Genomic DNA, 27,231 nt, shown 5'->3' with positions numbered 1-27,231 from the left:
CCAAATATTGATTTCTGAACTGTTCATGAGTTAAAACATGAGTAATTTGAGGTCTGAATGCACTGTTTCTTTTTTAGCATTTTGACGCTTTATCATTTGCTGCAAATAAATACAAATTTTTTAGCTTTGAATTTCGGAGACATGTTGTCAGTAGTTTATAGACTAAAACAACAATGTACATTTTACTCAAATATACCTATAAAGAGAAAAATCAGAGAAAATGAAAATTTTGCAGTGGTCTCTTAATTTTTGCCAGAGCTGTATATTTCCTCCATCCTGGTATACATGTCCCTCATCCTGGTATATGTATGACCCTCATCCTGGCCACATCGTGGTATATACATATCCCCCATCCTGGTATATGTATCCCCCATCCTGGTATATGTGGCGCCCCTGAGAGTTCAGTCGCCACAGAGGTACTGCATCTCACCCAGAGGTGTGGTATCCCACTCTCAGGTAAGGATGGATTGCTGCCCGGGACCCACCCACTTGCATCCATTACACTCCACTTCAGAGGGAAGGGCGAGATTGCTCCTAAGGGAGAGCACAGTCCCTGGTCCCTAGTTGGAGGGCGGAACCATGTAGTGGGTGTGGGTGGAGGAAGAAGTACAGGGGAGCACTTCAGCAGTAGTATAAAAAGGGAAGCCATCTTGGGGGTAGCCAGACAGTCAGAGGAGGACAGTGAAAGGAGCAGGAGCTCTGCTCAGGAGGAGCGGGCCTGAGTGAGAGAGGCCCAGGAGGTCAGACTGAAGAAAGGAGAGGAGCAGAGAGGAAGGCTCCAGAAAGAAAGAGGGGATCCTAGGGGTACGGGAAGTGCAGGAGGCCACCCGTACGCCCGAATCTATCAGGACGTGGAAGGATCAGGCCGCAAAGGGGACCGGCCCCTAACTAGTGGGAATTACAACATTCAGCTAGAAACCGGAGGCTTCTACATTTTCAAGGTGTAGTTGCCCACAGCCGCAATTAATCACCAAAAAGGTAGCCGCTCAGGATCCAGGGAACTCTAGGTTGCCCGCCAAAATCTGAGACACTAGGTGCGAGGCGCAGGGCAGGAGGGTGAGAGCCAGCGCAGGAAGACGACCGAGAAAGGCACACATAACGGGGTCCCGTTAAGTACTTCTGAAATACCTGAGGGATTGCTGAACCCCTGCCTCTGTGAACGCAGAACGACGTGGGTGGTGATAATTGGCTGTTGTAACCAGGAGCAACGTGATAATCGTGAGTAAACCTTGAAGACTGCACCCCACTGTCTCTGAATTATTGCTGCGCCATTACCAGCCCTGCACTACACTGCACAACAACAGCTACCTCATCATTAACCATCACAGCACTGCCCTGGAGCTTAGCTGTACCTGTGGAGAGCTGAACAAACTCTGCTGCATTAACAACAGCTCCAGAGGACCTGCTCCGCAGCGCCGGCTCCATATAGCCGCATACCACAGGTGACATCACGACCATTAAATATAAAAACTTTATTCCCTTTTTCACAAATCCCCTTTTATTGACCGCCCTGGGTCACGGACCGGGTCACCGCCACTGTGACATCTCCCCTAGCAACGACCGGCCCGGCTACCGAGTATCCCACGGCCCAGGGGGCGCATCATATATATATCCCACATCCTGGTATATATATCCCCCATCCTGGTATATGTCCCTTATCCTGGGCCCCATCCTGATGCATATGTATCCCCCATCCTGGTATATGTATCCCCCGTCCTGGTATATGTCCCTCATCCTGGTATATATATCCCCCATCCTGGTGTATGTCCCTCATCCTGGTATATATATATCCCCCATCCTGGTATATGTCCTTTATCCTGGTAAATATATCCCCCATCCTGGTATATTTATCCACTATTTTGCTGCTGTTCTTTAATGTATAGAAAAAAAGAAAGCATTATAGTCACCAGGGGCGTACATAGAAGTCATGGGGTCCCAGAGCAGAAGTATAATGCACTCCCCATAGTCCTCCATATAGTATAATGCACATCCCATAGTCATCCCTATAGTATAATGCAGCCCATAGTCCTCCATATAATATAATGCACTATCCATAGACCTCCATACAGTATAATACATATCCCATATCCTTCATATAATATAATGTACAGACCATAGTCCTCCATTTAGTATAATGCACCCCATAGTCCTCCATAAAGTATAATGCACAGCCCATAGTCATCCATGTAGTAGTATGGCCATCGTGTATTCACTGATTTTAAAAAAATAAATACTCACCTCCCATCAGCTCCCCCGCCATGCAGCGTCCTCTTCTGAAGCCTGCAGCCGACTTCAGCGTACAAGTGACGGGAGCGCATGACGTCACTGCCATGCGCCCCCAGTAATGTGCACGCTGACGTCGGATGGTCTCTGATTGGCCAGCAGCTTGTATTGCTGACTGGTCTGTGCGCTGCAATACACTTCAATTGGATGTGCATCCAAGGACGTACATCCAGCTGAAGTATTTGCTGGTGTCTGTGGGCCCCTTAGTAGCTGGTAGTACTACCCAGTAGTTACACTCCTGGCTACCGATAATGATGATTTTTATGGCAATCACCTGATGAACAACCATTTTGCCCATTTGTAAGGTTACCACTGACATGTTTACACTGTCTAAATGTACCATCAGCTGAACCTACACATACGCATTAGATAATGGTGTACAACATTTTTTCCAAGGGTAACATTGTTAAATTCTACTAGTTGAAGGGGTCACAATAAATTATTTTCGTATTCTAAAGGCAATATATTAAATGCATGATATGTATTAAATGTGTTTCGTAGTTATTTGCCTTCCTGAACGTCTGTTGCTTCAGCACTATAGTCATTTTCAGGGCCAGAAGTGATGATGGCCCATCCATACAATTGCTTGATCCTGCAGCTAATCATTGGCCTCATTGTTCAGGTGTCTGTATAGATGGGATATTGTACACAGTGATGTCACGGTACAAGATTATAAATACATTATATTAATACAGATAGGGATAATGCACACAGTGATATTACAACACAGAGATAATAAACACAGCATCATAATACTGGAATAGTACACACAGTGATATTACAACACAGATAATTTACACATCATCATAATACAGGAATAATGCACACAGTGACGTTACAGTACAAGATTATAAATACTAAACATTGATATTCCTATATATGGCTGAGCAGCTGCTGGGCCTACTCGGGCCCTGGAGCCCAGATGCAATTGCAACCTATGTACTATGTACAGTTCTTAATATATGAAAATGGTGTACGTTAATTCTTCTTATATCGTAGGTTTACATACACCTTAGCCACATTCAGTAGGATCACTTCTATAGTTCCAGAATGTAAAATGTCTGAATATAATTAGAGACAATTATTTATTTCAACTTTTATTTCTTTCATCACAATTCCCAGTGGTTTAGAAGTTTACACACTATACTGTACATGTGGTTAGCGTTTGGTAGCATTGCCTTTAAATTATCTAACACATGGCTTACACATTTTGGGTCGCCTTCCACAAGTTTCTCACAATAAGTTGCTGGAATTTTGGCCCCTTCCCCAGACAGAACTGGTGTAACTGAGTCAGCTTTGTAGAACCCATTACTCGCACATGCTTTTCCAGTTCTATCCATACATTTTCCATGGGACTTTTTGCACCAATGTACTTTCATCGGTAGAGGACAGAATACATGGCCTTCCTGACTGGTATGGTGGCTGCGTGGTCCTGTGGTGTGCAAACTTGTATATTATTGTTTTAGCATTGTTCCTTCAGGTAGTTGGAAATTTCTCCCAAAGATGTGGCAGACTTGCAGAGGTCCACAATTCTTTTCTGATGTCTTGGTTGATTTGTTTTTATTTTCCCATGATGTCAAGCAAAGAGGCAAGTAAAGCTTGAAGGTAGACTTTAAAAACTGCCACATATACAGCTCCAATTTATCCTATCAGAAGCTACTAAGCCATGACATTGTTTTCTGGAGTTTCCAATCTATATAACGTCAACTTGGCATATGTAAATTTTTTACCCTCTCGAATTTTCATGTAGTCAGTTAAAAATTAAATTATTTGTGTCATTCGCATTTGTTGGAAAAATACTTGTGTCTGACTGCTACAAAGTAGATATCCAAAACTATTTGCTTAAACAAGAGTTTGTTCACCTAGGATTTTTTGGTGAAAGGAGATAAATGAGTTTTAATGAATTCAACCTAAGCGTATGTAAATGTATGACTTCAATTGTATTTAGTGTACCTTTAAATGTTGCCATATATGTTAGACAAATATTGGCAGAACTTGACAGGACCCACCGAACAAATAATGTGTAGCTGTTCGACAGACATTTAGATGTCAGAGGAAAAACTGATTGGGAATATTGGACTTTAGCATATCCAAACCTTTGGTTGACAGAGGATAAGTTGTCACCAGAGGTGTCCGGTAGCAGATTATTCTCCTGCCCCCTTGGAGAACACATGCACACTGAGTGAAATAGCGTATACATGTGCATGGGGTCAGTATCGGCAGGAATAGGTATTAGGTCTGCAGCTACTGAAAGTCCATAACATCTTCTTGCAACATGCTGAAATAGTGGGATTGTTATGGATATGAACTAAACTAAAAAAAAATGTGCTAAAAATAAAATGGTCAAGTTGCTACCTGCGCCTCACTGGTGTCAATGAGTACCATGGGTTATTGATTAATAGCTCTTCCATTATCTTACTCGCTGCTGTTCTCTAGATTTCTTTCTGTGATTTTTTTTCTTTGAAATATAAGGTACAAATACACAGAGTTGTAGACCTGAGCCTGTCTTCAGATAACGAGGAGAGAGGTATAAAGCTAAAGTGGCATAGCCACTGTATCCCTACCGATCAAAATGTTTGGCAAAAGTTTCAGGAAATTTACTCTTTGAAGGGAGATTCTGATGACAAGAAATCTCCTCCTAATTTTGTTGTCATGAAGATCTTAATGTCATGACCAAATACAATATCTAATCCTTACCTGGTTTGAATAATGGCAGATGCATGTGCATGTGTATGTGTAAGAGGTACATGGACTTGGTGATGAAGATACACGTGATTTCCATTACAACAATGTACTACCAGACATCAGAACAGAGGGTGTCTCTAGACTGTCCAGTGTAGATTGTTGTCACAGGATAACACCAGGGGGAATCACACAGATCCCACCGCTGGCACCAGTTTGTCAGGGATGACAGCCGGGGAGGTCTCACAGATCCCACAGCTGCCACCAGTTTGTCAAGAAACGCAACTCTGCTGCCTTTAATCGTCAGGACAATTACGCAATTGACTGACGAGTGATGGACGAGGCAGCGGCTGTTTCCACTACTAGGCCGGTTAATGGGGAATTCACAGTGTTCGTATGGTATATACACCTCCGACTCCAGCTCGGGGAATGCATACATATATCCCGGTAGGTAACTGCCAACTCCACAATAACTAAAAGGAACCACTAGCTGCTACATCCAATCGTTTATACCAGCCGATTGGACACCCATTACAGGTAGCGTATGATTTCAGGGGAGCGTTTACAGAGCAAGAGGATAGAGCTATTACATTTTATATATTTGTTCCAGAAGGGTAGGTTGTGTTTATAAAAAATATACAAAGATGATACAATATGTGAACAAAACAATACGGTATAACAATTACATACGATAAAACAGAATAACGAAAGAGAAGTACTACACCTGATATTACAGGAATGGCTCTTATCTTTATGGAGGGAAGCACTCAGATTGGGAAAATGGAGCACTCTCACAGCGAGCTATGTCTTCCAGAATGATCAAAAACAGACACCCAAATTCTGCTTCTATTAGATCAAGGTTACACCCACATACCACCCCTTGGTGAGCTCATGTGGGGGCTGGTTGTGGGATGTGCTAGGTTTTTTTAGAATTTGATTAGATCCCCAACTTACGCTAATGTTTCTTATCGCAATTTTACCTTTACATAGAGATGAAACATGACCTGCATGGCATCATCTATCGGCCTGTTATTAAGTTGGAGGAATTAGAATGGCCTTACAATGATGTGAGTGAATGTATTATGTTCGTCCCTTTGCTAGGACGCTGAAAATATGTCTCCCATAAATATCTGATCAATGCAAAACACAATATTCATCACTGGCCACTGGGTCCAAAAAGTCTGCGACCAGGACTTTTATTAGAGGAAGCTTATGCCGCTGCGTAAACAAATCTCAGTCTTATTGTCTTTTTCCCAGAGTAAAGGCCCCGTCACACTAAGCGATGCAGCAGCGATCCCGACAACGATACGACCTGTCAGGGATCGTTGCTGCATCGCTAATACATCGCTGGTGAGCTGTCAAACAGGCAGGCTCACCAGCGATCAGGGGAGCAGCGATATCGTGGAAAGAATCGTTCCACGATGTCCTGCTCCCGTTCCCAGCCTGCTGCTTAAGCAGGAGCAGGCTGGTAACTATGGTAAATATCGGGTTACTAAGTGCGCGTGTGCCTCTAGTAACCCGCTGTTTACCATGGATACCACTCTGGTACCGTGCGCGGGAGCCTCCGCTCACCGTAGCAGAGTGGTATCTATGGTAAACAGCGGGTTACTAAGTGCGCGCGTGCCCCTAGTAACCCGATATTTACCATGGTTACCAGCCAGATCGTTGGTCCCGCTGGTCACACACAGCGATGTGTGCTGGCCAGCGGGAGGCCAACGACCAAAAAATGGTCCAGGACACTTTGCAACGATCAGCGACCTCACAGCAGGGGCCTGATCGTTGCAAAGTGTCACACATAGCGACATCGCTGGTGAGGTCGCTGGTGAGTCACCAAAACCGTGACACAGCAGCGATCTCGCTAGCGATATCGCTTAGTGTAACGGGGCCTTAAGTCTCCTGTTGTAATTACTTGGTCACTGCAGGATGTCCCTACTTCAATGGAGATACAAGTGTCAGCTGTCACTTCCCCAGTTACAATTCGTTTCTCTCTTCCCCAGCCACAATTAATCCTATATGTTCAAGGTGAGGGTGATATGTCCCCTCTTGGGAGATGTCTTTATGGTTTTAAATTTTTCTCTATGACAGTTGTGTTTGGAAAGTCAGTCTATGTTCATTGTAGCAGTATTTGATTTAAAGGGAATCTGACACCATTCTTTTGCTACCCTATCTGAGAACAGCATGATGTAGGGGCAAAAACACTGATTCCAGCTATGTGTCACTTACTTGTCTGCTTAGTGTAGTATTGATAAAATCATTGTTGTATCTGCTCAGATCTAGTGGTGAGCTCTGTATAACCCTGCCCGCTAGAGATTAGCGATGTGGAATTGAATTCTCGAATTTTACAAAACCCCTTTATTTTCTGGACGTTTGGCTGTCATGGCCCCCAAGAGGGCTCTACGTAAATGTACAGGATGTCCAAGGATTCTGTCGCATGTGGCGAAGGATCAGTAGATGTAGAGAGATGCAAGATAGGTGGCAGTGAGTAGCACAGGGACTGGATAGGTGAGTGGAGATTCAGTAAAAGTATATATCTTTTTTTGCATAATACATTTATTATGTTCTGTTGTCTGGAGAGGCCTCAATGCATAATAAGGGACATCAAATTCACAGAGAGCAATTTCTACACAAAACTGAATTTCACTGTAAAATCTGAACGAACAGGCAAATTTGAATTTTGCCTGATCCACTGCACTCTACTGCCCAAACCACTGATTGGCACCTTTTTGCATACACTATGTATAGGCAGAAAGCTGGCAATCAGTGGTGGGGGCGAGTTTATACAGAGCTCAAAAAGGAGGACTACGTGATAAAACACTGATTTTATTGAAACTACACTACAGATGTGGAATGACATAAGGAATTTGAGACAAATTCCTCACAAACAAGTTCTGAGCAAATAGTTTTCTGTAATGACATTTCCGTTGTATCATTTGAAGAAAGTCAGTTATTTCCCAAGGAGGTGTTTGTGACCTGCTTCAGGCTGATCTCCTGTCTGCATTTCCATAACCTCAGTGTCAACTGTGAAAAAAAGAAACCTTGAGCATTGTTAGGCACTTGAGAAAGGTTTCATGCTTTCACAGCTGTCCACACGAAAGGCCGACATAAAAGAACAGGCTGAGCCCTGTAGGAATTATACTGAAATTGTCAACTTTTTAAAGATATGTTGCCCAGCGGTATGGTGACTAATGAGGGGGAATATCAACGTTTTCAAGCAAAAAATCAAATTCTGGTTCTTTCTGTTTGGGTGACTGCAAATTGAATAAATTCACAGAAAGTTCTGTCTGCTGTACATCCATTTTCTCCTCATGCTTCACATTGTTACTTTGGTCTCTACTACACACACACAAAAAAAAAAACCTGGAATCACAGTTATCTGCTATTCAACATATTTTTTTTTTTATCAATTTATAGCCATTTCCTTTTTGCAAGTCAGTTTGTAAAATTGAAATGAAAAGTTAGAGTGGTGTTCTGCTTGGCCAGGAATTAGACAGTTTTATAAAATGCAACTTTTTAAAACTAAAAAAAAAAAAATTGCAGATGAGAAATTGAAAAATGAGTCTAATTTCTACCCCACACAATCCATGGCATAGATAAAGTGCTGTAGTTTTAGGCTAGCTTCTGATTAGTATTAGGAACACAACTTTTTTATCCAATTATAATAGAATTTATGCAGGGAACAGATCTGTCACATCATGGAAACAAACTGTGCTTTATGGACCTCATTGGTTATAAAAGGGGCTGGTTGGGTTTCTGTCTTTGAGTCTGTCACTTTACAAAAAAATAAAATAGTGTAGCCTTTGTAAAGAATTCTCTCTATAAGACTACCTTTTTGAAAAGACCTCTGTACTACAAGACTATACTGAAAGAAGTGTTATCAAAATTTTTATTCTGTAATCCTTTCTAATTATCTATTTAAAGGGAATTTGTCAGCAGGTTTATGCTTTTTAATCGAATAGCTGCATAATATAGAGCACAAAAGCCTAGTATGTGTCACTTATTAGGCTGTGTGTTGTAGTTTTAATACAATCAGTATTTTATCAGCAGAAGATTAACACTACAGGACTACAGCTCGTGTGCACACCAGTCAGGCTAATAGGTGTAACCCCAACCCCACCACTGAGTAGCAGCTTGATGACAGTTCACAGTGTAGCCAGGAAGCTGGCAGTCAGGGCACACAAAACCCAGAACTCTTAGCTCTGCTATATTTATAATAGACAAAAAAGGATTCAATCAAAACTACACCAAACAGTCCAGATATATTGCTGAAATCAGGCTTTCTTGGCCTATATTATCCTACTCTCAGAGTATATAGCAAAAACCTGTTGACAGATACACTTTAATGGCTTGTGTATTAAAATACTTACCGATTGCTGTCTTCTCCAGTTTCCAGCACCACTTCAGTTCCATGTGACTGCTCTGCGACTTTGCAGGCTCACACAGCGTTTACTATGTGGGTCGGTAGCTGCTTTCCAAGTGCAAGTCTATGAGACTCAGAGCAAGGCTCCTTAAGCTTGCACTGAGAAAGTATCTTCTGGTCCATACATAGACCCTGTGAAAGCCGCTAGTATGATTTCAGATCACATGGGTCAGAAGAGGACCGGAGAGGTGATGGACAAGGAAAGTATTCTAATACATTTCCAGACCATTTTTTATATAATTGGGAAGTATTACGTAATAAAAATTGTGATGAGACTTCTTCCTTAAGTGGTCACTCAGAGGAGGTTCACCGCATATTTTATTGTATTAGGTCACTTGTCAAGTGTCACTGGTGATTCGGCTGCTTTCACAGCTGCATGACCCATAATGAAAGCAAAGCAGCCCCTTTTGAATAATTCAGTGACTTGAAGACACATTTGCATGCACAGTTTATATTGACTTTAGTGCTGCCGTTTGAGCTATAGAGAGAATATAAGATCAAGTCTCTATTGGGTTCAGGGAATACTAATGTCTGATTATTATATTTATTTGTAAAAATGGTTTCATTTCACAAAATACGCATTTGTAACATTACAAGAGGCTTAGTGTTACATTCCATCTGTAGGGGAAGACATTAATCTCAGAACACTGTGAGCGCTGCACTCTTTTCCTGGCACTTGATGCCAGCTGTGGTTGTTTTATCTCTTCTATGCCAACACGTTGTTTCTGTGATTCATTTTGCCCATGGCTTTGGCTGTCTATTAATGGCATACTTTTTGACAATCATGGCCTTTGTTGAAAGACAGTACAAATATGTAAATACGAGGGGTACTTGTTGGGAACATATATATTGAACTCTTAGACAATGATATGTAAAGTACACCGACTAAAAGTTTTGCTATAATTAAAATCAATATCTCCATTACTCCCATGTACAATTTATATTGCATGGATCCTCTGTTGGGGCGTTTTCTAATTATAATTATTTGTCTCATATCGATAGACTTATAGAACACAGGTAGCTCTCACACAGTGCAGTGAATACAGCTCTGAAGTGGATATTATATACCATTAGTGGTGACTATTACTTGATTAACTTTAGGATTTATTGACGATTGCAATGTGAATAACCTATGGACAATTGGTTACAATATACATGTTCCTTTATTAAAACTGGGGGTGCATATTTTTCTTTTTTTTTTTTAACCAGCTGATTTATAAGATGTGCGGCAGAGCAGTTAGCATTTCAGGGGTTAGCAATGATTATTAAGACATCAGAAAAGCCGGCTGTAATTTTTCTGACTAACCTTTCCTGTCCTTCCTTTCTTTGTTGTAGCTGGTTCTGCTTCAGGCTGCTGCTGTTCTTTCTATAGTCGTAGTGGGTGATGTCTGAGCGTCTCTAAAAGATCCTAACATTCGGCTAGGTGTGTATTGCCTTTTTCTCTCCTCTGCATGCTTTCTTTGCTTTTGCATTGCATTTTTTCCTTTGCTCTTCTAAAAATATTTATTATGTTTTCATTCTCGTGAACTGTGTAGTGCTTTCTTTATTCCCTTTGACTTTAGAATTCATTACACCTGCCATCAATACGCAGAGAGGAATGTGGCCTATAGAGGGCCCTGTATAATACTGAAACTAGCATACCGGCATCGGTAACTTGAAGCTCCTGGGCCCTAATGCAAAAGCTCCAACTGGGCCCCGAATTATTGTAAATCTTTAATAGCATTGGTCTTTTTATATAGGCAAAAGGGACTTTTGGAGCCCCATAGGGTCCAATTGCAATTGCAACCCTTGCACCTATTGTAGTTACGCCCCTGCCAGCGTCTCATATTTAAACTCCCATCGGCCCAATAGTTAGATTTTTAGAACAGAACAAAATTGCTATTTATGGCCATATTATCAGTACCATCCATCACAACGCCGGAGAATAAAAAGAAAAACAAAACACGTTGTTAGTCCTGTATTGATGGTCAATATCTGACAAGTTATCATAAAATGTATAGTCAATTATCTAGACATATCCATTTTTGGAAAATCTATGTGCCAATCAATATGGCTGCCACAAGGCATGTAATCCAACTTCTTTGGGTTTTAAGACAGCAAGTCTGCCTAGAGGTGCAGTTAAAAAAGATGGGGTGTTTTATTACATAATTAGATTTAGAAGGAGCATCATGATGTTCCTACTGGTTGTTATCCTGTCTATTCACACCATGTACAGCGCAGAGATGAATAAATATTTAAAGGGAACCTGTCATGTCCCCAAACACTATTAGGCTATGTGCACATGTAGCGATTTTGATGCGTTTTTGCGGCGGTTTTCCCGCTGGGAAGACGCTTGTTAATAGGTCTGCCATGCATATCAATGCTAATCCGGATGTGCTGTGCACATGATGCGCAATCTCTGCTCCAGATTCGCATTGCGTTAAAAAACGCAGCAGGACCATTTCTAGCGTGGTCCCGCAGTGAATTCGCGCCCATTGAGGTCCCTTGAAACGCAGCAAACCTGCAGGTATATGTGGATTTACTGCGTTTCAATTAAAGTCAATGGCCACGAATTTGCGGCTGAAACGCGGTGCGAGTGGCAACCGCGTTGGAGAGGAGGACTACAACTCCTCTCATCCCAACCGCCGCTCCCGCTGATAACAGCGGGAGCGGCGTGGATGGGAGGAGCAGTAGTCTTCCCAGCCAAACCGGCTAACACGCGCTGTAAAAAAAAGAAAAAACAAAGTAAAAATAAAAAAAACCTCTATACTCACCTGTCCGGCACCCCCGATGTCCTCCTGGTTCCTGTCGGCAATCATCTCCTCCCGGCGGCCGGCGGTATACTGCGGGGAGCGGGCTCGCTCCCCGCAGTGTACTGAGCTGCCAGGACCTGCGGTGACGTCAACAATCAGCTGATTGGTCACGTGACCTCACCCTGGGAACTTTCAGTAGAGAAAGTTCCCAGGGTGATGGCGGTGAGAGCTCACCGGGGCTGATCGGCTGATCTTCAGCTGATGAACCCCAGTGACCTCCTGCACAGCAATGTACACTGACAGTGTACCCCTGTCAGTATACACTACTGTCTTCTACAGCAGTGACGTCATGATTGCTGATGTCACTGCTGTAGAAGTGACACGGATCGTGGTGGGACACTCGTTGGCGGTACGTGGACGGCGTCGTTGACAGCGGACAAGTGGGAATATAGTTGTTTGTTATTTTACGATTTTTTCAGGAGATCGAGAGCTTCGCGGACCCGTGCAATAATTTTTAAAAAAAAAAAAAAACGTGTGTTTTTTATTTCATTAGAATACTTTATTCTGGCTGTGTTCTTATTGAAAAGGCGGCGACCATTTTACTACGCAGTTAGCAATGGGGGCAGCTTATACACGCCCTCCATTACTAACCTGGGCTTCACGTCAGTCACCAATACAAGGCTGATGTGAATCCCAACCCCATTACCCCACTCGCCACCGCTACAGGGCAGTGGGAAGAGCGGAGGCCAAGTGCCAGATTTGGTGCATCTTATGGATGCGCCATTTCTGGGACTGCTGAGGGGTGATATTAATAGCCGCTGAGGGGGCTAGTATCCATGGCCCCTTCCTTGGCTATTAATATAAGCCCGCAGCTGTCTAGTTTAGCCTTTTCTGGTTCGATTTTATAGAGGGACTCCACATCAATTTTTTTCTGGGGTCCCCCTGTAATCTAGCCAGTAAAGGCTAAACAAACAGCTGTGGGCTGATATTAATAGCCAGGGAATATTGTTAGCTAATGGCCACTTCCCCGGCTACTAATATCAGCCCACAACGGTCGGCTTTCCCTCTGCTGGTTATAAAATGACGCGGGAGCCCACTTCATTTTTTTTTTTTAAATCCGATCCAGACTTAGCAGCGCTTTGGGCGCATATTTTTTGCTGCGTCCAAATTCTATTGAACGCGGGTAAATCCACATGTGTTCACTGAACCATGCGGATTTACCGCATTCAGTACTTTCTAGTCCTCAAATTTCTGTTGCGCAATCTAGCAACTCTGCAAGAGAATTTGACATGCTGCGGTACTGAAAGACGCGCCGCATGTCAGTGTCCGCGGGTGATCCGCAGCCTCAGATGCACGCATAGTGGACATGGGTTTTCTAGAGATTCCATCCACTATGCTGTAACATCTGGATGCTGCGGGTTTGGAGCTATATAAACACGCAGCGTCAAACCTGTAGCGGCTCCTGATCGTGGCGACGTACCCAAACTCACCTGCAGCGTGTCAATTTCTGTAGCAGACACACTAGTCTCTGCTGCCGATTTTGACCGATTGAAGTGTCATTATATGCGGTGGATTCACATGTACTAACAACACAAGTGAACACCGCGTTTTGGACTCAACAAAAATACGCTGCGTCCAAATCGCTGATGAGTGCTGATTGGGGGACGTAGTTGCTAATGAACCAGCTGTGATATCTTAATTATGGCCAGGGACCATGTTTGCTAATGGCACCTTCCCAGCTCACAGCAGCCGCATAAATTACATGAATAGAAATGCTAATGAAGATTGGGTATCTGGGATCAGCTGACACCTAGCTCTTTTTGTTATGACAAGGTGTCAATCAGACCTTTTCATGACCAAACTTAATTAAAGTAAAGTAAAGAGTTAAATAAACACACAGACACAGAGTAAACACTTTATTTGAAATACAACACACACGTTATTTAATCATTCAAATTAACCAATATACTCACCCCAGTTCTGATGGTAGTCCAAGGTTTAAGCAATGTCCAACCAAATAACTTTATTTAGCTCCAAAAAGCATTCTTTGATGTACAGAAACAGTTAAAATAACGCATCAAAAAACGCGTCAAGAACGCATGTAAAATCTGCATGCTTTTTTCCTGCCAAGGAGATGCAGAAATGCTCAGGAAATTTCTGATTCAAATACGCATTGTGCGCACATAGCCTTAACCTGAAGGTATGGGGTTAATCTGCAGGTTGATAGCGTTCTGATCCTCTGCAGCTACTGCACTGAAACCCTTGTAACTGGGAAGAAATTAACTTTATTCCTCCCAGCAGCCTCTGGCTTTCAGTTATTGAGGCGCGGCCAGGGCAGCTTCAGTCACTCAGTACATAGTGAGCGGCTGTTGTAACCATGGCCTGGCACTGACTGACAGCCGACTTATTAGTGTTTGGGGACATGACAGGTTACCTTTAACAACTTCACTCAATAATGTAAACTGGTCTGCTATAAAATTAAAACCACTGCCAGGTGAAGTAAATAATATTGATTATCTCTTTACAATGGTATATGTTAAGGGGTGGGATATATTAGGCAGCAAACAATCCTTTTTTAATTTGATGTTCCAGAAGCCTAGCAGATCGGCAACTGAACATTCGAGAAATTTTGACAAGTGCTAAATTGTGATGGATAGATGGCTAGGTCTGAGGATCTCCAAAGCTGGGAAAATTTGGGTCCTGGCCTTAATGCCTTCCCGCAGAATGGCATAACAGTATGTCAAGATTGTAGGTGATTTTCCACAATTTGATATATGATTTCTTTACCTCAGACAGAGAGAAGTGTAACCTCAGGCAGAGAGATGTGTAACCTCAGGCAGAGAGATGTGTAACCTCAGGCAGAGAGATGTGTAACCTCAGACAGAGAGATGTGTAACCTCAGGCAGAGAGATGTGTAACCTCAGGCAGAGAGATATGTTGCCTCAGGCAGAAAGAGGAGTTACCTCAGGCAGAGATACCGTATTTTTCGGACCATAAGAGGCACTTTTTTTCCCCCAAATTTGGGAGGAAAATGGGGGTGAGTCTTATGGTCCTAACGTTGCGTACCTGCAGTGGTGGTGGAGCAGAATCTCCCTCCTTTAAGGTGGCGGTGGCAGCAAAGGAGGAGGAGGTGAGATGCTGTGGGTGTCTGGCTGAGGGCTGCGGGTGTCTGGCTGGGGGCCAGCACGGGTTGGACTGTATGCGGGCAGTGTCTGGCTGCGGGCCGGGGTGGTGAGCGGCGCAGGTTTCCGGTGTGCGTGGTCACTTGCTGAAGCTGTGATCCACAGGAAAATGGCCGCCCGAGCCGGCGCATGCGATGACATGTAGTTTGGGTGGCCATTTTCCTGTAGACCACAGCTTCGATAAGATAGCCGCGCACACCGGAAACCTGCGCCGCTCACTGCCCCGGCCCGCAGTCAGACACTGCCCGCATCCAGTCTAACCCCAGCCAGACACCAAGGGCCCTCAGCCAGACACCTGCGGCCCCCAGCCAGACACCCGCAGCACCTCACCTCCTCCTCCTTTGCTGTTGCCGCCGCCGCACCACCACCACCTCTGGTCCCGGTCCCCAGGCAGGCCTCGGCAGCACGCAGCCATACCCCGATCCCTGCCCTTAGGCAGGCAGGCCCCTATAGCCAAACACTGGCCCAGGGCCCGGCCCCCAGCCATGCACCAGGCCTCAGCCAGGCCCCCAGCCATGCACTGGGCCTCAACCAGGCCCCGGCCCCCAGCTCGGCCCCAACCCCCAGCCTGGCATCGGGCCCCAGCCTCCAGCCAGGCCCCAGCCCCCAGCCTGGCATTAAGCCCCAGCCATCTCTTCTGCTGCAGCCACCAGGTTCCTGAGGGAGGGAACGGAGGGCCCTGCAATCCTGCTCCATCGCAACTCCCCGCTGCTGGAGCACCGGATTCCTGAAGGAGCCTGCCTCCTGTGACCCTTGCTCCTCCGACCCCCAGGTAAGATACTGTACCTATTAAGACTATAAGATGGACCCCATCTTATAAAAATATTTTTTTTTTCTATATTCCACCCCAAAATTTGGGGTGCGTTTTATAGTCCGAAAAATACGGTATGTATTACCTCAGGCAGAGAGATGTTACCTCAGGCAGAGAGATGTGTTACCTTAGGCAGAGAGATGTGTTACCTCAGGCAGAGAGATGTGTTACCTCAGGCAGAGAGATGTGTAACCTCAGGCAGAAAGAGGAGTTACCTCGGGCAGAGAGATGTGTTACCTCAGGCAGAGAGATGTGTAACCTCAGGCAGAGAGATGTGTAACTTCATGCAGAGAGATGTGTAACCTCAGGCAGAAAGAGGAGTTACCTCGGGCAGAGAGATGTGTTACCTCAGGCAGAGATATGTGTAACTTCATGCAGAGAGATGTGTAACCTCAGGCAGAGAGATGTGTAACTTCATGCAGAGAGATGTGTAACCTCAGGCAGAGAGATGTGTAACCTCAGGCAGAGAGATGTGTAACTTCATGCAGAGAGATGTGTTACCTCAGGCAGAGAGATGTGTAACCTCAGGCAGAGAGATGTGTAACCTCAGGCAGAGAGATGTGTAACCTCAGGCAGAGAGATGTGTAACCTCAGAAAAGGAAATGTGATACCTTAAGCTGGGAGCCTGGGCTGTTTTGTCTGTGTACTCACTTATCATCAGTGACTTATGTTTACCTCCTGGCCAGCAGCTGTGGTATGTGCGGACCATGAGCTGGAGCAGCTTAGCACGGTGAGACATAGGAAATAACAGTACACAGCAGGGGCACATTTATAAGAGTAGGAGCATTTTTTAAACACATCCAATTGTGGAACTTATTATTATTCCAAGACCTATTGATTAAATGTACTTTGTACATGGGACAGCCCATTTAAATGTCGTTGTTTTTTCAGGTCCATGCCTCAATGAGTCGCTGTTGTTTTAGTGGAATGTGAGGAACCTTGACAATATTAATCTAGTGGTTTTAATATTATGGCTGATTAGTATATATTGAAAGAAGCAAATCCTTTTTAAACGTTGTCCTTGGCTTATAAAGCTGTTATGGAGCCTGAGTAGAGCAGACATATTTAGTTTACTTGCAGCTGATTAGAAGTTTAATTTCATGGAAGCTGCACTAATTACATTTAGTAATTAACACTGTCTTGGAAATGTTCTAGTTATGCTTTCCTATGAGAAATGCTAATAGCTTTGCTCTAACTAGTTGTGAAATGAAAATGATCTAACCCTAAAATATATATAAATATGACACATTTTAGGCATTGCTAATTATTTTGTGCACCAGTATGTCATTGCTTATTGTAGCCATGAATGTATAGAAAAATATGTGCATTTGTTTTTATTTTATTAAATATCAGGTATTTAACACATGACTTTATTCCTACTATACAGGTGAAAAAAGGGCGCGTTATTTCTGCATACGCCATCTCCACTGTTATGTTCATGTCTGTTTATACATCATAATAGTCATGTTACTGCAAAATCTAGCCTGATATTTCCACTGATTAGCCACAGTACGGTTGGAAAATCCAACAAATCCAGCACGGCATGTTCCAAGGCAAAATGACTCCACTGTCTTTTGTTTGTTCATATAGGCGCCATTCAGTATTGTGACTAGCGCATGTGCATGCAGGCTTCGTCATACTCTCCAAATACCAGTCATGCAAATACCCGATACTATCTTGTATTCTGGAATTTAAAAGGAAAGCATTCAGCATTGCCCATTAAAAATAAACATGTTCTTTGCTTCCCTTTGCTGCCCCTGATTTGATTTTCAGAGCCATAAAATCCCATAGCACACGGTTACATACTCCAAATACCTACTAGTTTGAGGATCACAAGTTCTCCAGCACTTCCGCTTTGTTGCAAAGATTGAAAGCTTACCTTAATGTTGTCAAATTGATGAGATCTTCAAAGAGTAGACTCCGCTTCTAAAAAACCTATTATCTTTATGTTCTTTAACTTTACATTGTTATTTGCACAATGAAAAGGATTTTGGAATATGCATGAAAATTTAATGTCAAATAGAAGCTTATTTTCTCCTTAAGGGCTTCGTATTTCCCCAAGAGATTGTTTTACTCCTTAAAGTAGTGGCGGCTTGTTAATGCAAGCCAGTGGCAATTGTGTTTTTAAGTATTTTAGAGAGATTGCTGCCTCTTTTTTTCCTGTAATAATGTTGGTGAGAACACATTTATGTTAAAAAGGGTTAGGTATAAAATGCATTGTTGTTTTATAGAGGCAAAAGGCCGCAAAATAGCAAAATCTGTTCACGGAAGCCTGAAAACCTCACCCCCACAACACATCGATACGTTCATCCTGTACAATAAATCATCACATTGCATGTTCGATGGTCTCTGTGAGTGATGTGTGTACATGCCCCCGGTTCACTGAGCAGCCGATAACTGTTTTCTAATTTTCCACGTTTTCCTTAAACCTTCTTTAGCAGTTACCAGCAAGACTTCTTTCACAAACAGTTATGGATGACTATGACATAAGGTCGGCTGCCAGTATCCTGGCCTCTGTGAAAGAGCAAGAAGCCCGCTTTGAGAGGTTGACCCGAGCTTTAGAAGAAGAACGTCGTAATGTCTCCCTTCAACTTGAGCGTGCCAATGTGCCCTCTGACAGAATGAGCATGTGCAACATTGGCAATGGGCAACCGCTAACCACTGCCTGGCAGCAGCTAGTTCTGCAGGTAAAACCTGCTTTTTATATTGTTTTATCACTCTTGCACCAATGATTATTTGTTTGCATTTGTTACTACAATTGGTTTTAACATGTTTTACAAGTAGCAGCTGTTCTTTAATTCTGTTTCTTGTGTATACAGCGTTCCATCCTTTTACTGCTTTCATCTCTCAGCATTGATTAACTAGACAGGAATGATCATGCTAATGTAGACTATAGGAAACTGGCATATATATGAGCAATTTGGACTTTTTATTAAATCTTCAGTGATTAGCCTTATGAACTTTAATGACAGCAACACATGCTTAAGCCTATTAACTCTTAGAATCATGCGATTTGCCAAAACTACAGATCACACTACTAATTTATCAATTAGTTCTAAAGAAATTTGCCCAAGCTGGTTCATAATTTATTCATAACAAATATTTTTTTCTTTACTCATGAATAAAACATTATTAGATTAATATAAGAAAGGGTTCTTTACAGTTAGTGTAGTCAACTTTGAAATGCCTTACCCCAACAAATGGTAATGGCAGAGTATTCAATAATTCAAGCTAGGCAATTATATCATGACCGCTAGCATTGCTAATTGTCACTAATATAGTAAATAGCATGTAATTAATCCAAATAAATTATCCACCTGCTTTGTGAGGTCAGGTTTTTTTTTTATGAGGCAAAATTGGGTACAGTTAACTGAGATGAGGGGGGTTTGTTATGCCTTCCATTGGATCAAATGGTCAGGTCTGAAGAAAGGTTTCATTTGTTAGGTCTCTTACTATGCATTGGCAGGCTCATTATGTGTCTATAATGACTTGGGAAGTGACAAAGGATCTTGCTTGCCTATTGACTTTGAATGATTATGTATTCTGTTTAATACTGGCATCAGACAATGAAAATGTAAATAATGGGTTGGAATGCAGGCATACAGTGCATTGTGAAAGTATTTGGCCCCCTTGAACTTTTCTACCTTTTGCCACATTTCTGGCTTCAAACATAAGATATAAAATTCAATTTTTTTTGGGAAGAATCAACAAGTGGGACACAATCGTGAAGTGGAATGAAATTTATTGGATATTTTAAACCTTTTAAAAAAAATAAAAAATGAAAAGTGGGGCGTGCAATATTATTTGGCCCCCTTGAGTTAATACTTTGTAGCGCCACCTTTTGCTGCGATTACAGCTGCAAGTCGCTTGGGGTATGTCTCTATCAGTTTTGCACATCGAGAGGCTGAAATTCTTGCCCATTCTTCCTTGCAAAACAGCTCGAGCTCATTGAGGTTGGATGGAGGGCGTTTGTGAACCGCAGTTTTCAGCTCTTTCCACAGATTCTCGATTGGATTCAGGTCTGGACTTTGACTTGGCCATTCTAACATCTGAATACGTTTATTTTTGAACCATTCCATTGTAGATTTTGCTTTATGTTTGGGATCATTGTCTTGTTGGAAGATAAATCTCCGTCCCAGTCTCAGGTCTTTTGCAGACTCCCAACAGGTTTTCTTCCAGAATGGTCCTGTATTTGGCTCCGTCCATCTTTGCGTCAATTTTAACCATCTTCCCTGTCCCTGCTGAAGAAAAGCAGGCCCAAACCATGATGCTGCCACCACCATGTTTGACAGTGGGGATGGTGTTTTGAGGGTGATGAGCTGTGTTGCTTTTACGCCAAACATACCGTTTTGCATTGTGGCCAAAAAGTTCGATTTTGGTTTCATCTGACCAGAGCACTTATTCCACATGTTTGGTGTGTCTCCCAGGTGGCTTGTGGCAAACTTAAAACAAGACTTTTTATGGATATCTTTGAGAAATGGCTTTCTTCTTGCCACTCTTCCATAAAGGCCAGATTTGTGCAGTGTACGACTGATTGTTGTCCTATGGACAGACTCTCCCACCTCAGCTGTAGATCTCTGCAGTTCATCCAGAGTGATCATGGGCCTTTTGGCTGTATCTCTGATCAGTCTTCTCCTTGTTCGAGATGAAAGTTTAGAGGGACGGCCGGGTCTTGGTAGATTTGTAGTGGTCTGATACTCCTTCCATTTCAATATGATCGCATGCACAGTGCTCCTTGAGATGTTTAAAACTTGGGAAATCATTTTGTATCCAAATCCGGATTTAAACTTCGCCACAACAGTATCTCGGACCTGCCTGGTGTGTTCCTTGGTCTTAATGATGCTCTCTGCACTTGAAACAGAACCCTGAGACTACCACAGAGCAGGTGCATTTATACGGAGAGTTGATTACACACAGGTGGATTCTACTTATCATTACCAGTCATTTAGGACAACATTGGATCATTCAGAGATCCTCACTGAACTTCTGGAGTGAGTTTGCTGCACTGAAAGTAAAGGGGCCGAATAATATTGTACGCCCCACTTTTCAGTTTTTATTTTTTTTTTAAAGTTTAAAATATCCAATAAATTTCGTTCCACTTCACGATTGTGTCCCACTTGTTGTTGATTCTTCCCCCAAAAATTCGAATTTTATATCTTTATGTTTGAAGCCAGAAATGTGGCAAAAGGTAGAAAAGTTCAAGGGGGTCAAATACTTTCACAATGCACTGTATATGTGAGATGGGGCTTGTTCACTTGTTATGTTGTTTTCCCGTGTTTTTTTCCACGTGTTTTTACCATGGGGGAAAAAAAATGTTTTTACAGTAGCAGCAAGGTGAATGAGTTTTCTGAAATCTCGTGCACTTGCTACTTATATTTTTTTCTTACAGATTTGAACCATCAACGTATTTTTCCAAATCTGCAGCATATCTATTCAGCGTTTTTGCAGCGTTTTTCACCCACTCAAATGAATGGGAAAAACGCACGAAAAACGCGGCAAAATGTGCTTGTTGTACACAATGTTTTTCCTGCCAACACTTAGTGCACATAGCCATGAGGCTTTACCACTGGGTTAGGTACGGTAAGTTATTATATATACAGTGGCGACCAAAAGTTTTGCATATTTTTAAAAGTGTAATTACTTCTGTCTGGTTGTGGTGATGCATTTTCCATGGTGATGAATTGAAAGTGCATGAAGTTGTCATCATGCAAGACCTTAATTTTAACCAAATTAACCAAAATGCTTTTGAATATAGGTATGGTCATATAATTAAAGAAAACTGACTGCCAAAAGTTTTGCATGTACTATTTATTGATCACAACATAGAGAGTAATTCATTGTTTACAATGCCATAACTTAGTATTTTGTATCATAACCTATTACTTTAATTACTGCACCACACCGACGGGGCATTGAAGCCCCTAGAGTATTCAAGACATCTTGAGGGATATTGTTCCATTCCTTTTACAAATGTGCAAACAATTCATCTTTATTGCTATGTGTACAGGCCTCTCGTCACCCTAACTCATCCCAAAGGTGCTCTATAGGGTATAAATCAGGTGATTGGCTTGGCCATTGCAACAAGCGAACATTTTTCTTTGCTAACCAATTTTTGACTAAATTGAATGTGTTCTTAGGATCATTGTCTTGCTGGAATTTCCATCCCCTGCCTACTTTGGTTTTACCATGTGGCAGCATTACATTCTCCACTATATCCTTGTATATGGTAGCATTCATATTTCCATCAATTCTATGCAGAGGGCCAATAGCAGATGCAGAAAAGCAGCCCAAAACCATGACATTGCCACCACCATGTTTCTCTGTAGGTGTTTGGTACCTTACATCATTATGTTTTCCAATCGGGCAGTATATATAGTGCTTGCCATCACTACCAAAAAGATTGAACTTGGATCCATCCGACCACAACACCTTAGACCAATCTGTCTCTTTCCATTGGCTGTGTTCTTTGGCAAACTAAAGTCGGACCTTCCGGTTCTTTGCAGAGATGAAAGGCTTCTTGACTGGAACTTGTGCATTTAACCCTACTGCTCTTAGCCGTCGTACCACAGTTTGGTGACTCACTTTGACCCCATATTCTTCGTTCATTTCGTGCCAAATCTGTACAGCACTTTTATGGAAATCAGATACTGACTTTTTCTAAAAAATGTGATCAACTCTGGAGGAAGTTTTCTGTGGTCGTCCACTTCTAGATTTGACAGCTGTTCCATAACCTTCTTTTTCTTTCTTTAATATACGTGACACTTGACTCTGAAAACAGATGAATTACATAACTACCTCTTAATGGCTTTTACCTGACTTCACTCCCAACATCTGGTGATAAATTTGGCTTTGTCTTTGCCACGTTTTAACCTAAAAACACACACATAAAAAAATAATAATTTTTAGACAACATTCGACTACCCATGGCAAAATGTGCAAAACATTTGGCCCAGAAAATGTTGAAAAGTAACACATAAAGGGATAAAACAATGTCAAACACAATTTTCTTCCTTATATAACAACCAGACAGAAGTAATCACACTTTTTTTTTAAAAAAAAGCTAAACTTTTGGTTGCCACTGTATATGTACAGTACAGACCAAAAGTTTGGACACACCTTCTCATTTAAAGATTTTTCTGTATTTTCATGACTATGAAAATTGTACATTCACACTGAAGGCATCAAAACTACATGTGGAATTATATACTTAACAAAAAAGTGTGAAACAACTGAAAATATGTCTTATAATCTAGGTTCTTCAAAGTAGGCACCTTTTGCTTTGATGACTGCTTTGCACACTCTTGGCATTCTCTTGATGAGCTTCAAGAGGTAGTCACGGGAAATCGTCTTCCAACAATCTTGAAGGAGTTCCCAGAGATGCTTAGCACTTGTTGGCCCTTTTGCCTTCACTCTGCAGTCCAGCTCACCCCAAACCATTTTGATTGGGTTCAGGTCTGGTGACTGTGGAGGCCAGGTCATCTGGCGTAGCACCCCATCAGTCTCCTTCTTGGTCAAATAGCCCTTACACAGCCTGGAGTTGTGTTTGGGATCATTGTCCTGTTGAAAAATAAATCATGGTCCAACTAAACGCAAACCGGATGGAATAGCATGCCGCTGCAAGATGCTGTGGTAGCCATGCTGGTTCAGTATGCCTTCAATTTTGAATAAATCCCCAACAGTGTCACAAGCAAAGCACCCCCACACCATCACACCTCCTCCTCCATGCTTCACGGTGGGAACCAGGCATGTAGAGTCCATCCGTTCACCTTTTCTGCGTCGCACAAAGACACGGTGGTTGGAACCAAAGATCTCAAATTTGGACTCATCAGACCAAAGCACAGATTTCCACTGGTCTAATGTCCATTCCTTGTGTTCTTTAGCCCAAACAAGTCTCTTCTGCTTGTTGTCTGTCCTTAGCAGTGGTTTCCTAGCAGCTATTTTACCATGAAGGCCTGCTGCACAAAGTCTCCTCTTAACAGTTGTTGAAGAGATGTGTCTTCCGCTAGAACTCTGTGTGGCATTGACCTGGTCTCTAATCTGAGCTGCTGTTAACCTGCAATTTCTGAGGCTGGTGACTCGGATAAACTTATCCTCAGAAGCAGAGGTGACTCTTGGTCTTCCTTTCCTGGGGCGGTCCTCATGTGAGCCAGTTTCTTTGTAGCGCTTGATGGTTTTTGCAACTGCACTTGGGGACACTTTCAAAGTTTTCCCCATTTTTCGCACTGACTGACCTTCATTTCTTAAAGTAATGATGGCCACTTGTTTTTCTTTACTTAGCTGCTTTTTTCTTGCCATAATACAAATTCTAACAGTCTATTCAGTAGGACTATCAGCTGTGTATCCACCAGACTTCTGCACAACACAACTGATGGTCCCAACCCCATTTATAAGGCAAGAAATCCCACTTATTAAACCTGACAGGGCACACCTGTGAAGTGAAAACCATATCCGGTGACTACCTCTTGAAGCTCATCAAGAGAATGCCAAGAGTGTGCAAAGCAGTCATCAAAGCAAAAGGTGACTACTTTGAAGAACCTAGAATATAAGACATATTTTCAGTTGTTTCACACTTTTTTGTTAAGTATATAATTCCACATGTGTTAATTCATAGTTTTGATGCCTTCAGTGTGAATGTACAATTTTCATAGTCATGAAAATACGGAAAAATCTTTAAATGAGGTGTGTCCAAACTTTTGGTCTGTACTGTATATATGTATATATATGTCTATATCTGCATTGTATTCTTCTAAGGATAAAAATGGGTTAATTTACACTTGCAGTACATGGGTATGGTCCCCAATTCTTTTTTGTTCTCTATGATTTTGGTCATCTTGATTGTCATTGAATTTAGGAAACACATTCTTTTGGGATCTATTTTTAATTTTTGGCTATACAATTTAGTAACAGAACAAGCAGCTTTAGATGCTACTATGTGATGAGTCCACACTGAAAAGAGTATTACTGCGTCTGTTGTATGCTTTATGGTTGGTTAATTCTTTAATGGTGGATGAGCTTCTAGAAGGTCCCAGCGCTGGCATTATGGTTACTGGCCAGCTTTTTAATCTCCGGTCACCTGAGAGTGTGGCTTGTATCTTGTGACAATATTGAAGGGGGAAATGGCAGTGCTGAAGTTAAGCTGTGGCGGTAATTCTATTTTTCCTGCACTGCACACTCTTGCCATGTAATTCAGCTGCAGTCAGTGCTTGGGTCGATTTTGTGGCTTTAAGCATCATCCTGCCTTGGACTTTAGATTGTGTATACACATAGATGAGTCGTTGGCCTATTTTTTTGCGGTTTTGTGAAATATAATTTTGTTAATTGGAAAAGTGTACATAGAACATTTCTACCACATTTTATGTAACTTAATATAGCGGCCAGGCTTGTTTTCCGCTTTCAGTGCTGCAATAAGCATACCCTATATTACTTGGTGTGAGTTTCGATCTTTGCTCCCATGTTAGATGAAAACTATTACCTGTTGTCTTGTGGAAAAAAAAGCACTCACATTATTTGTCAGCAAAAGAAATAAATTGCAGTTGTACCATTGTTTTTAGCACTGCTGTAGAAATATGACATATTTAATGGCTGTACGCTGGCCATTATATTTTTCTTGTGGAAGGACTATTCCATGAATTAATACTACCTGCACATTATGTCATAGCCTGTGTCTGCTATGGTGTAACAATTACCGCACACTAAATCCACAGGGGCAACTTGCTTGATTTTTTGATGTACCACCCGAGTGATAGAAAGTAATTGCTCATTACTACATGGCTGTAGTGTTGGACTGAGGGAATTTCAAACTAACAAAATTAAATGGAGGTCGAGTATGCATGCTACCGCTCCATACAGCTCTATGGAACATATGGAAACAGTCAGGCACCCATATATTTACTTTTTAATTACATTTTTACTTAAAGAGTTATTCCCATCTAAGTATTATGGCTGATACAGTTATACCCTCCATCCAGAGTCTAAGCCATGGAGGTGGAGCATTGGAAACAGTTGAGAGCGACCTAGGGAGTTAAAGAAAAAGCACAGCTCTGCCACTTTCGGCTCTTTCTGTAGCTCAACCTCCAATGGTCAAAGCCAGGTGAGAGTTACTACTGTCTCGTCCATGAAAGGCTGAGATGGGAGTGGCAGTAACCCTTTAAAATGAGTTGTCATTCCAAACTACAGGCAACTTGAATCAACGCCTGGCAGAACGACTGCAGCCCAGTATGTTTTTTTCTGAAACGCTCCGATCTTTCAGCGAAAATGTAGTTTGAAGAGTCAGACGGGGACAAAAGGTAGAGACGAAACCTAATTGGTGCTGCCCTCAGCCGGCTTCACTCTGGTTGATTGACAGGTCTCTCCCTATGTAGGGAGGGCAGGGAGAATCCGCTGGGGGCAGTGCCGGACTGGTAACGTCTCTCCTTATAGTCCCTTGGCCAACTCTTCAAACTATGTTTTCTCTGAAATGCTTCAGAGATAAACATACCTGATTGCAATGGTGCAGCCATTCTCTGACTCATGCTGTCTGTTTTTCGACAGCACAAATCAAGTGACAGGTTCCCTTTAATACATTCATTATTGCTTGTAACATAACTGCTCACCAAACTTAGACTGTGTGGTCTAACATTATTTTTTGCCACTTTTTAACTCTTCTTGCAATAATTTAACAAATATTGTGCATAAAACCTAAATGTGACCCCAGCGTGTGAACACAGCATAACTGACACAAATGTAATTGACAATTACATTAACCTGACTGAACACAGCCAGGCGAGACAGCAGTGAGTAATATTGTATCAAAATTATATATTGCACCTTACTATGATACTAACGTAATCACCACAACCTTTGTGTGAAAAAATGAAACCAAGGTCAGATGAAATAAAAAAAGCTGAAGAAAAAGCGCGTTGAAATAGCTCAGTCGTGGCTAAGGTCAGTGATCATGCCTTCATAATAAGAAAGTGTCTGTGCAAAAATGGGATTCATGGAAGAGTAACAACATGAAACCTACCGCTACCTAACAGTAACATCAATTGTTATCTCAGGATTAAAAAATAATGATAAATTGGTTATCCACAAGTCTTTTAAAGAATGTTTTCTACATGAGTGAGTGACCACTAGAAATTTTGGGAG

General features: G+C 42.2%; 1 protein-coding gene across 19 annotated transcripts in view; it reads left to right on the top strand.

The window, feature by feature from the left end:
- The window catches only part of ARVCF (ARVCF delta catenin family member), an 892,847-nt gene that overhangs the window by 613,209 nt on the left and 252,407 nt on the right, over positions 1-27,231 (top strand). For 9 of the 19 annotated variants that reach the window (XM_073675591.1, XM_073675598.1, XM_073675605.1 and 6 more), the window contains 2 exons: positions 10,718-10,805; positions 18,546-18,794. The exons of 8 other annotated variants lie outside the window; for them this stretch is intronic. In XM_073675591.1, the coding sequence (XP_073531692.1) occupies positions 18,579-18,794 (216 nt within the window). In that variant the 5' untranslated portion in view covers positions 10,718-10,805; positions 18,546-18,578. The remainder of the gene's footprint in view (positions 1-10,717; positions 10,806-18,545; positions 18,795-27,231) is intronic. 2 more of the 19 variants (XM_073675564.1, XM_073675581.1) reach the window with 1 other exon arrangement.

Source organism: Phyllobates terribilis, unplaced genomic scaffold (assembly GCF_046119375.1).
Source record: "Phyllobates terribilis strain yellow unplaced genomic scaffold, ASM4611937v1 Scaffold_1__5_contigs__length_1240528914, whole genome shotgun sequence".
Taxonomy (NCBI): Eukaryota; Metazoa; Chordata; class Amphibia; order Anura; family Dendrobatidae; genus Phyllobates; species Phyllobates terribilis.
This window is presented reverse-complemented; position numbering and strand designations above follow the sequence as displayed.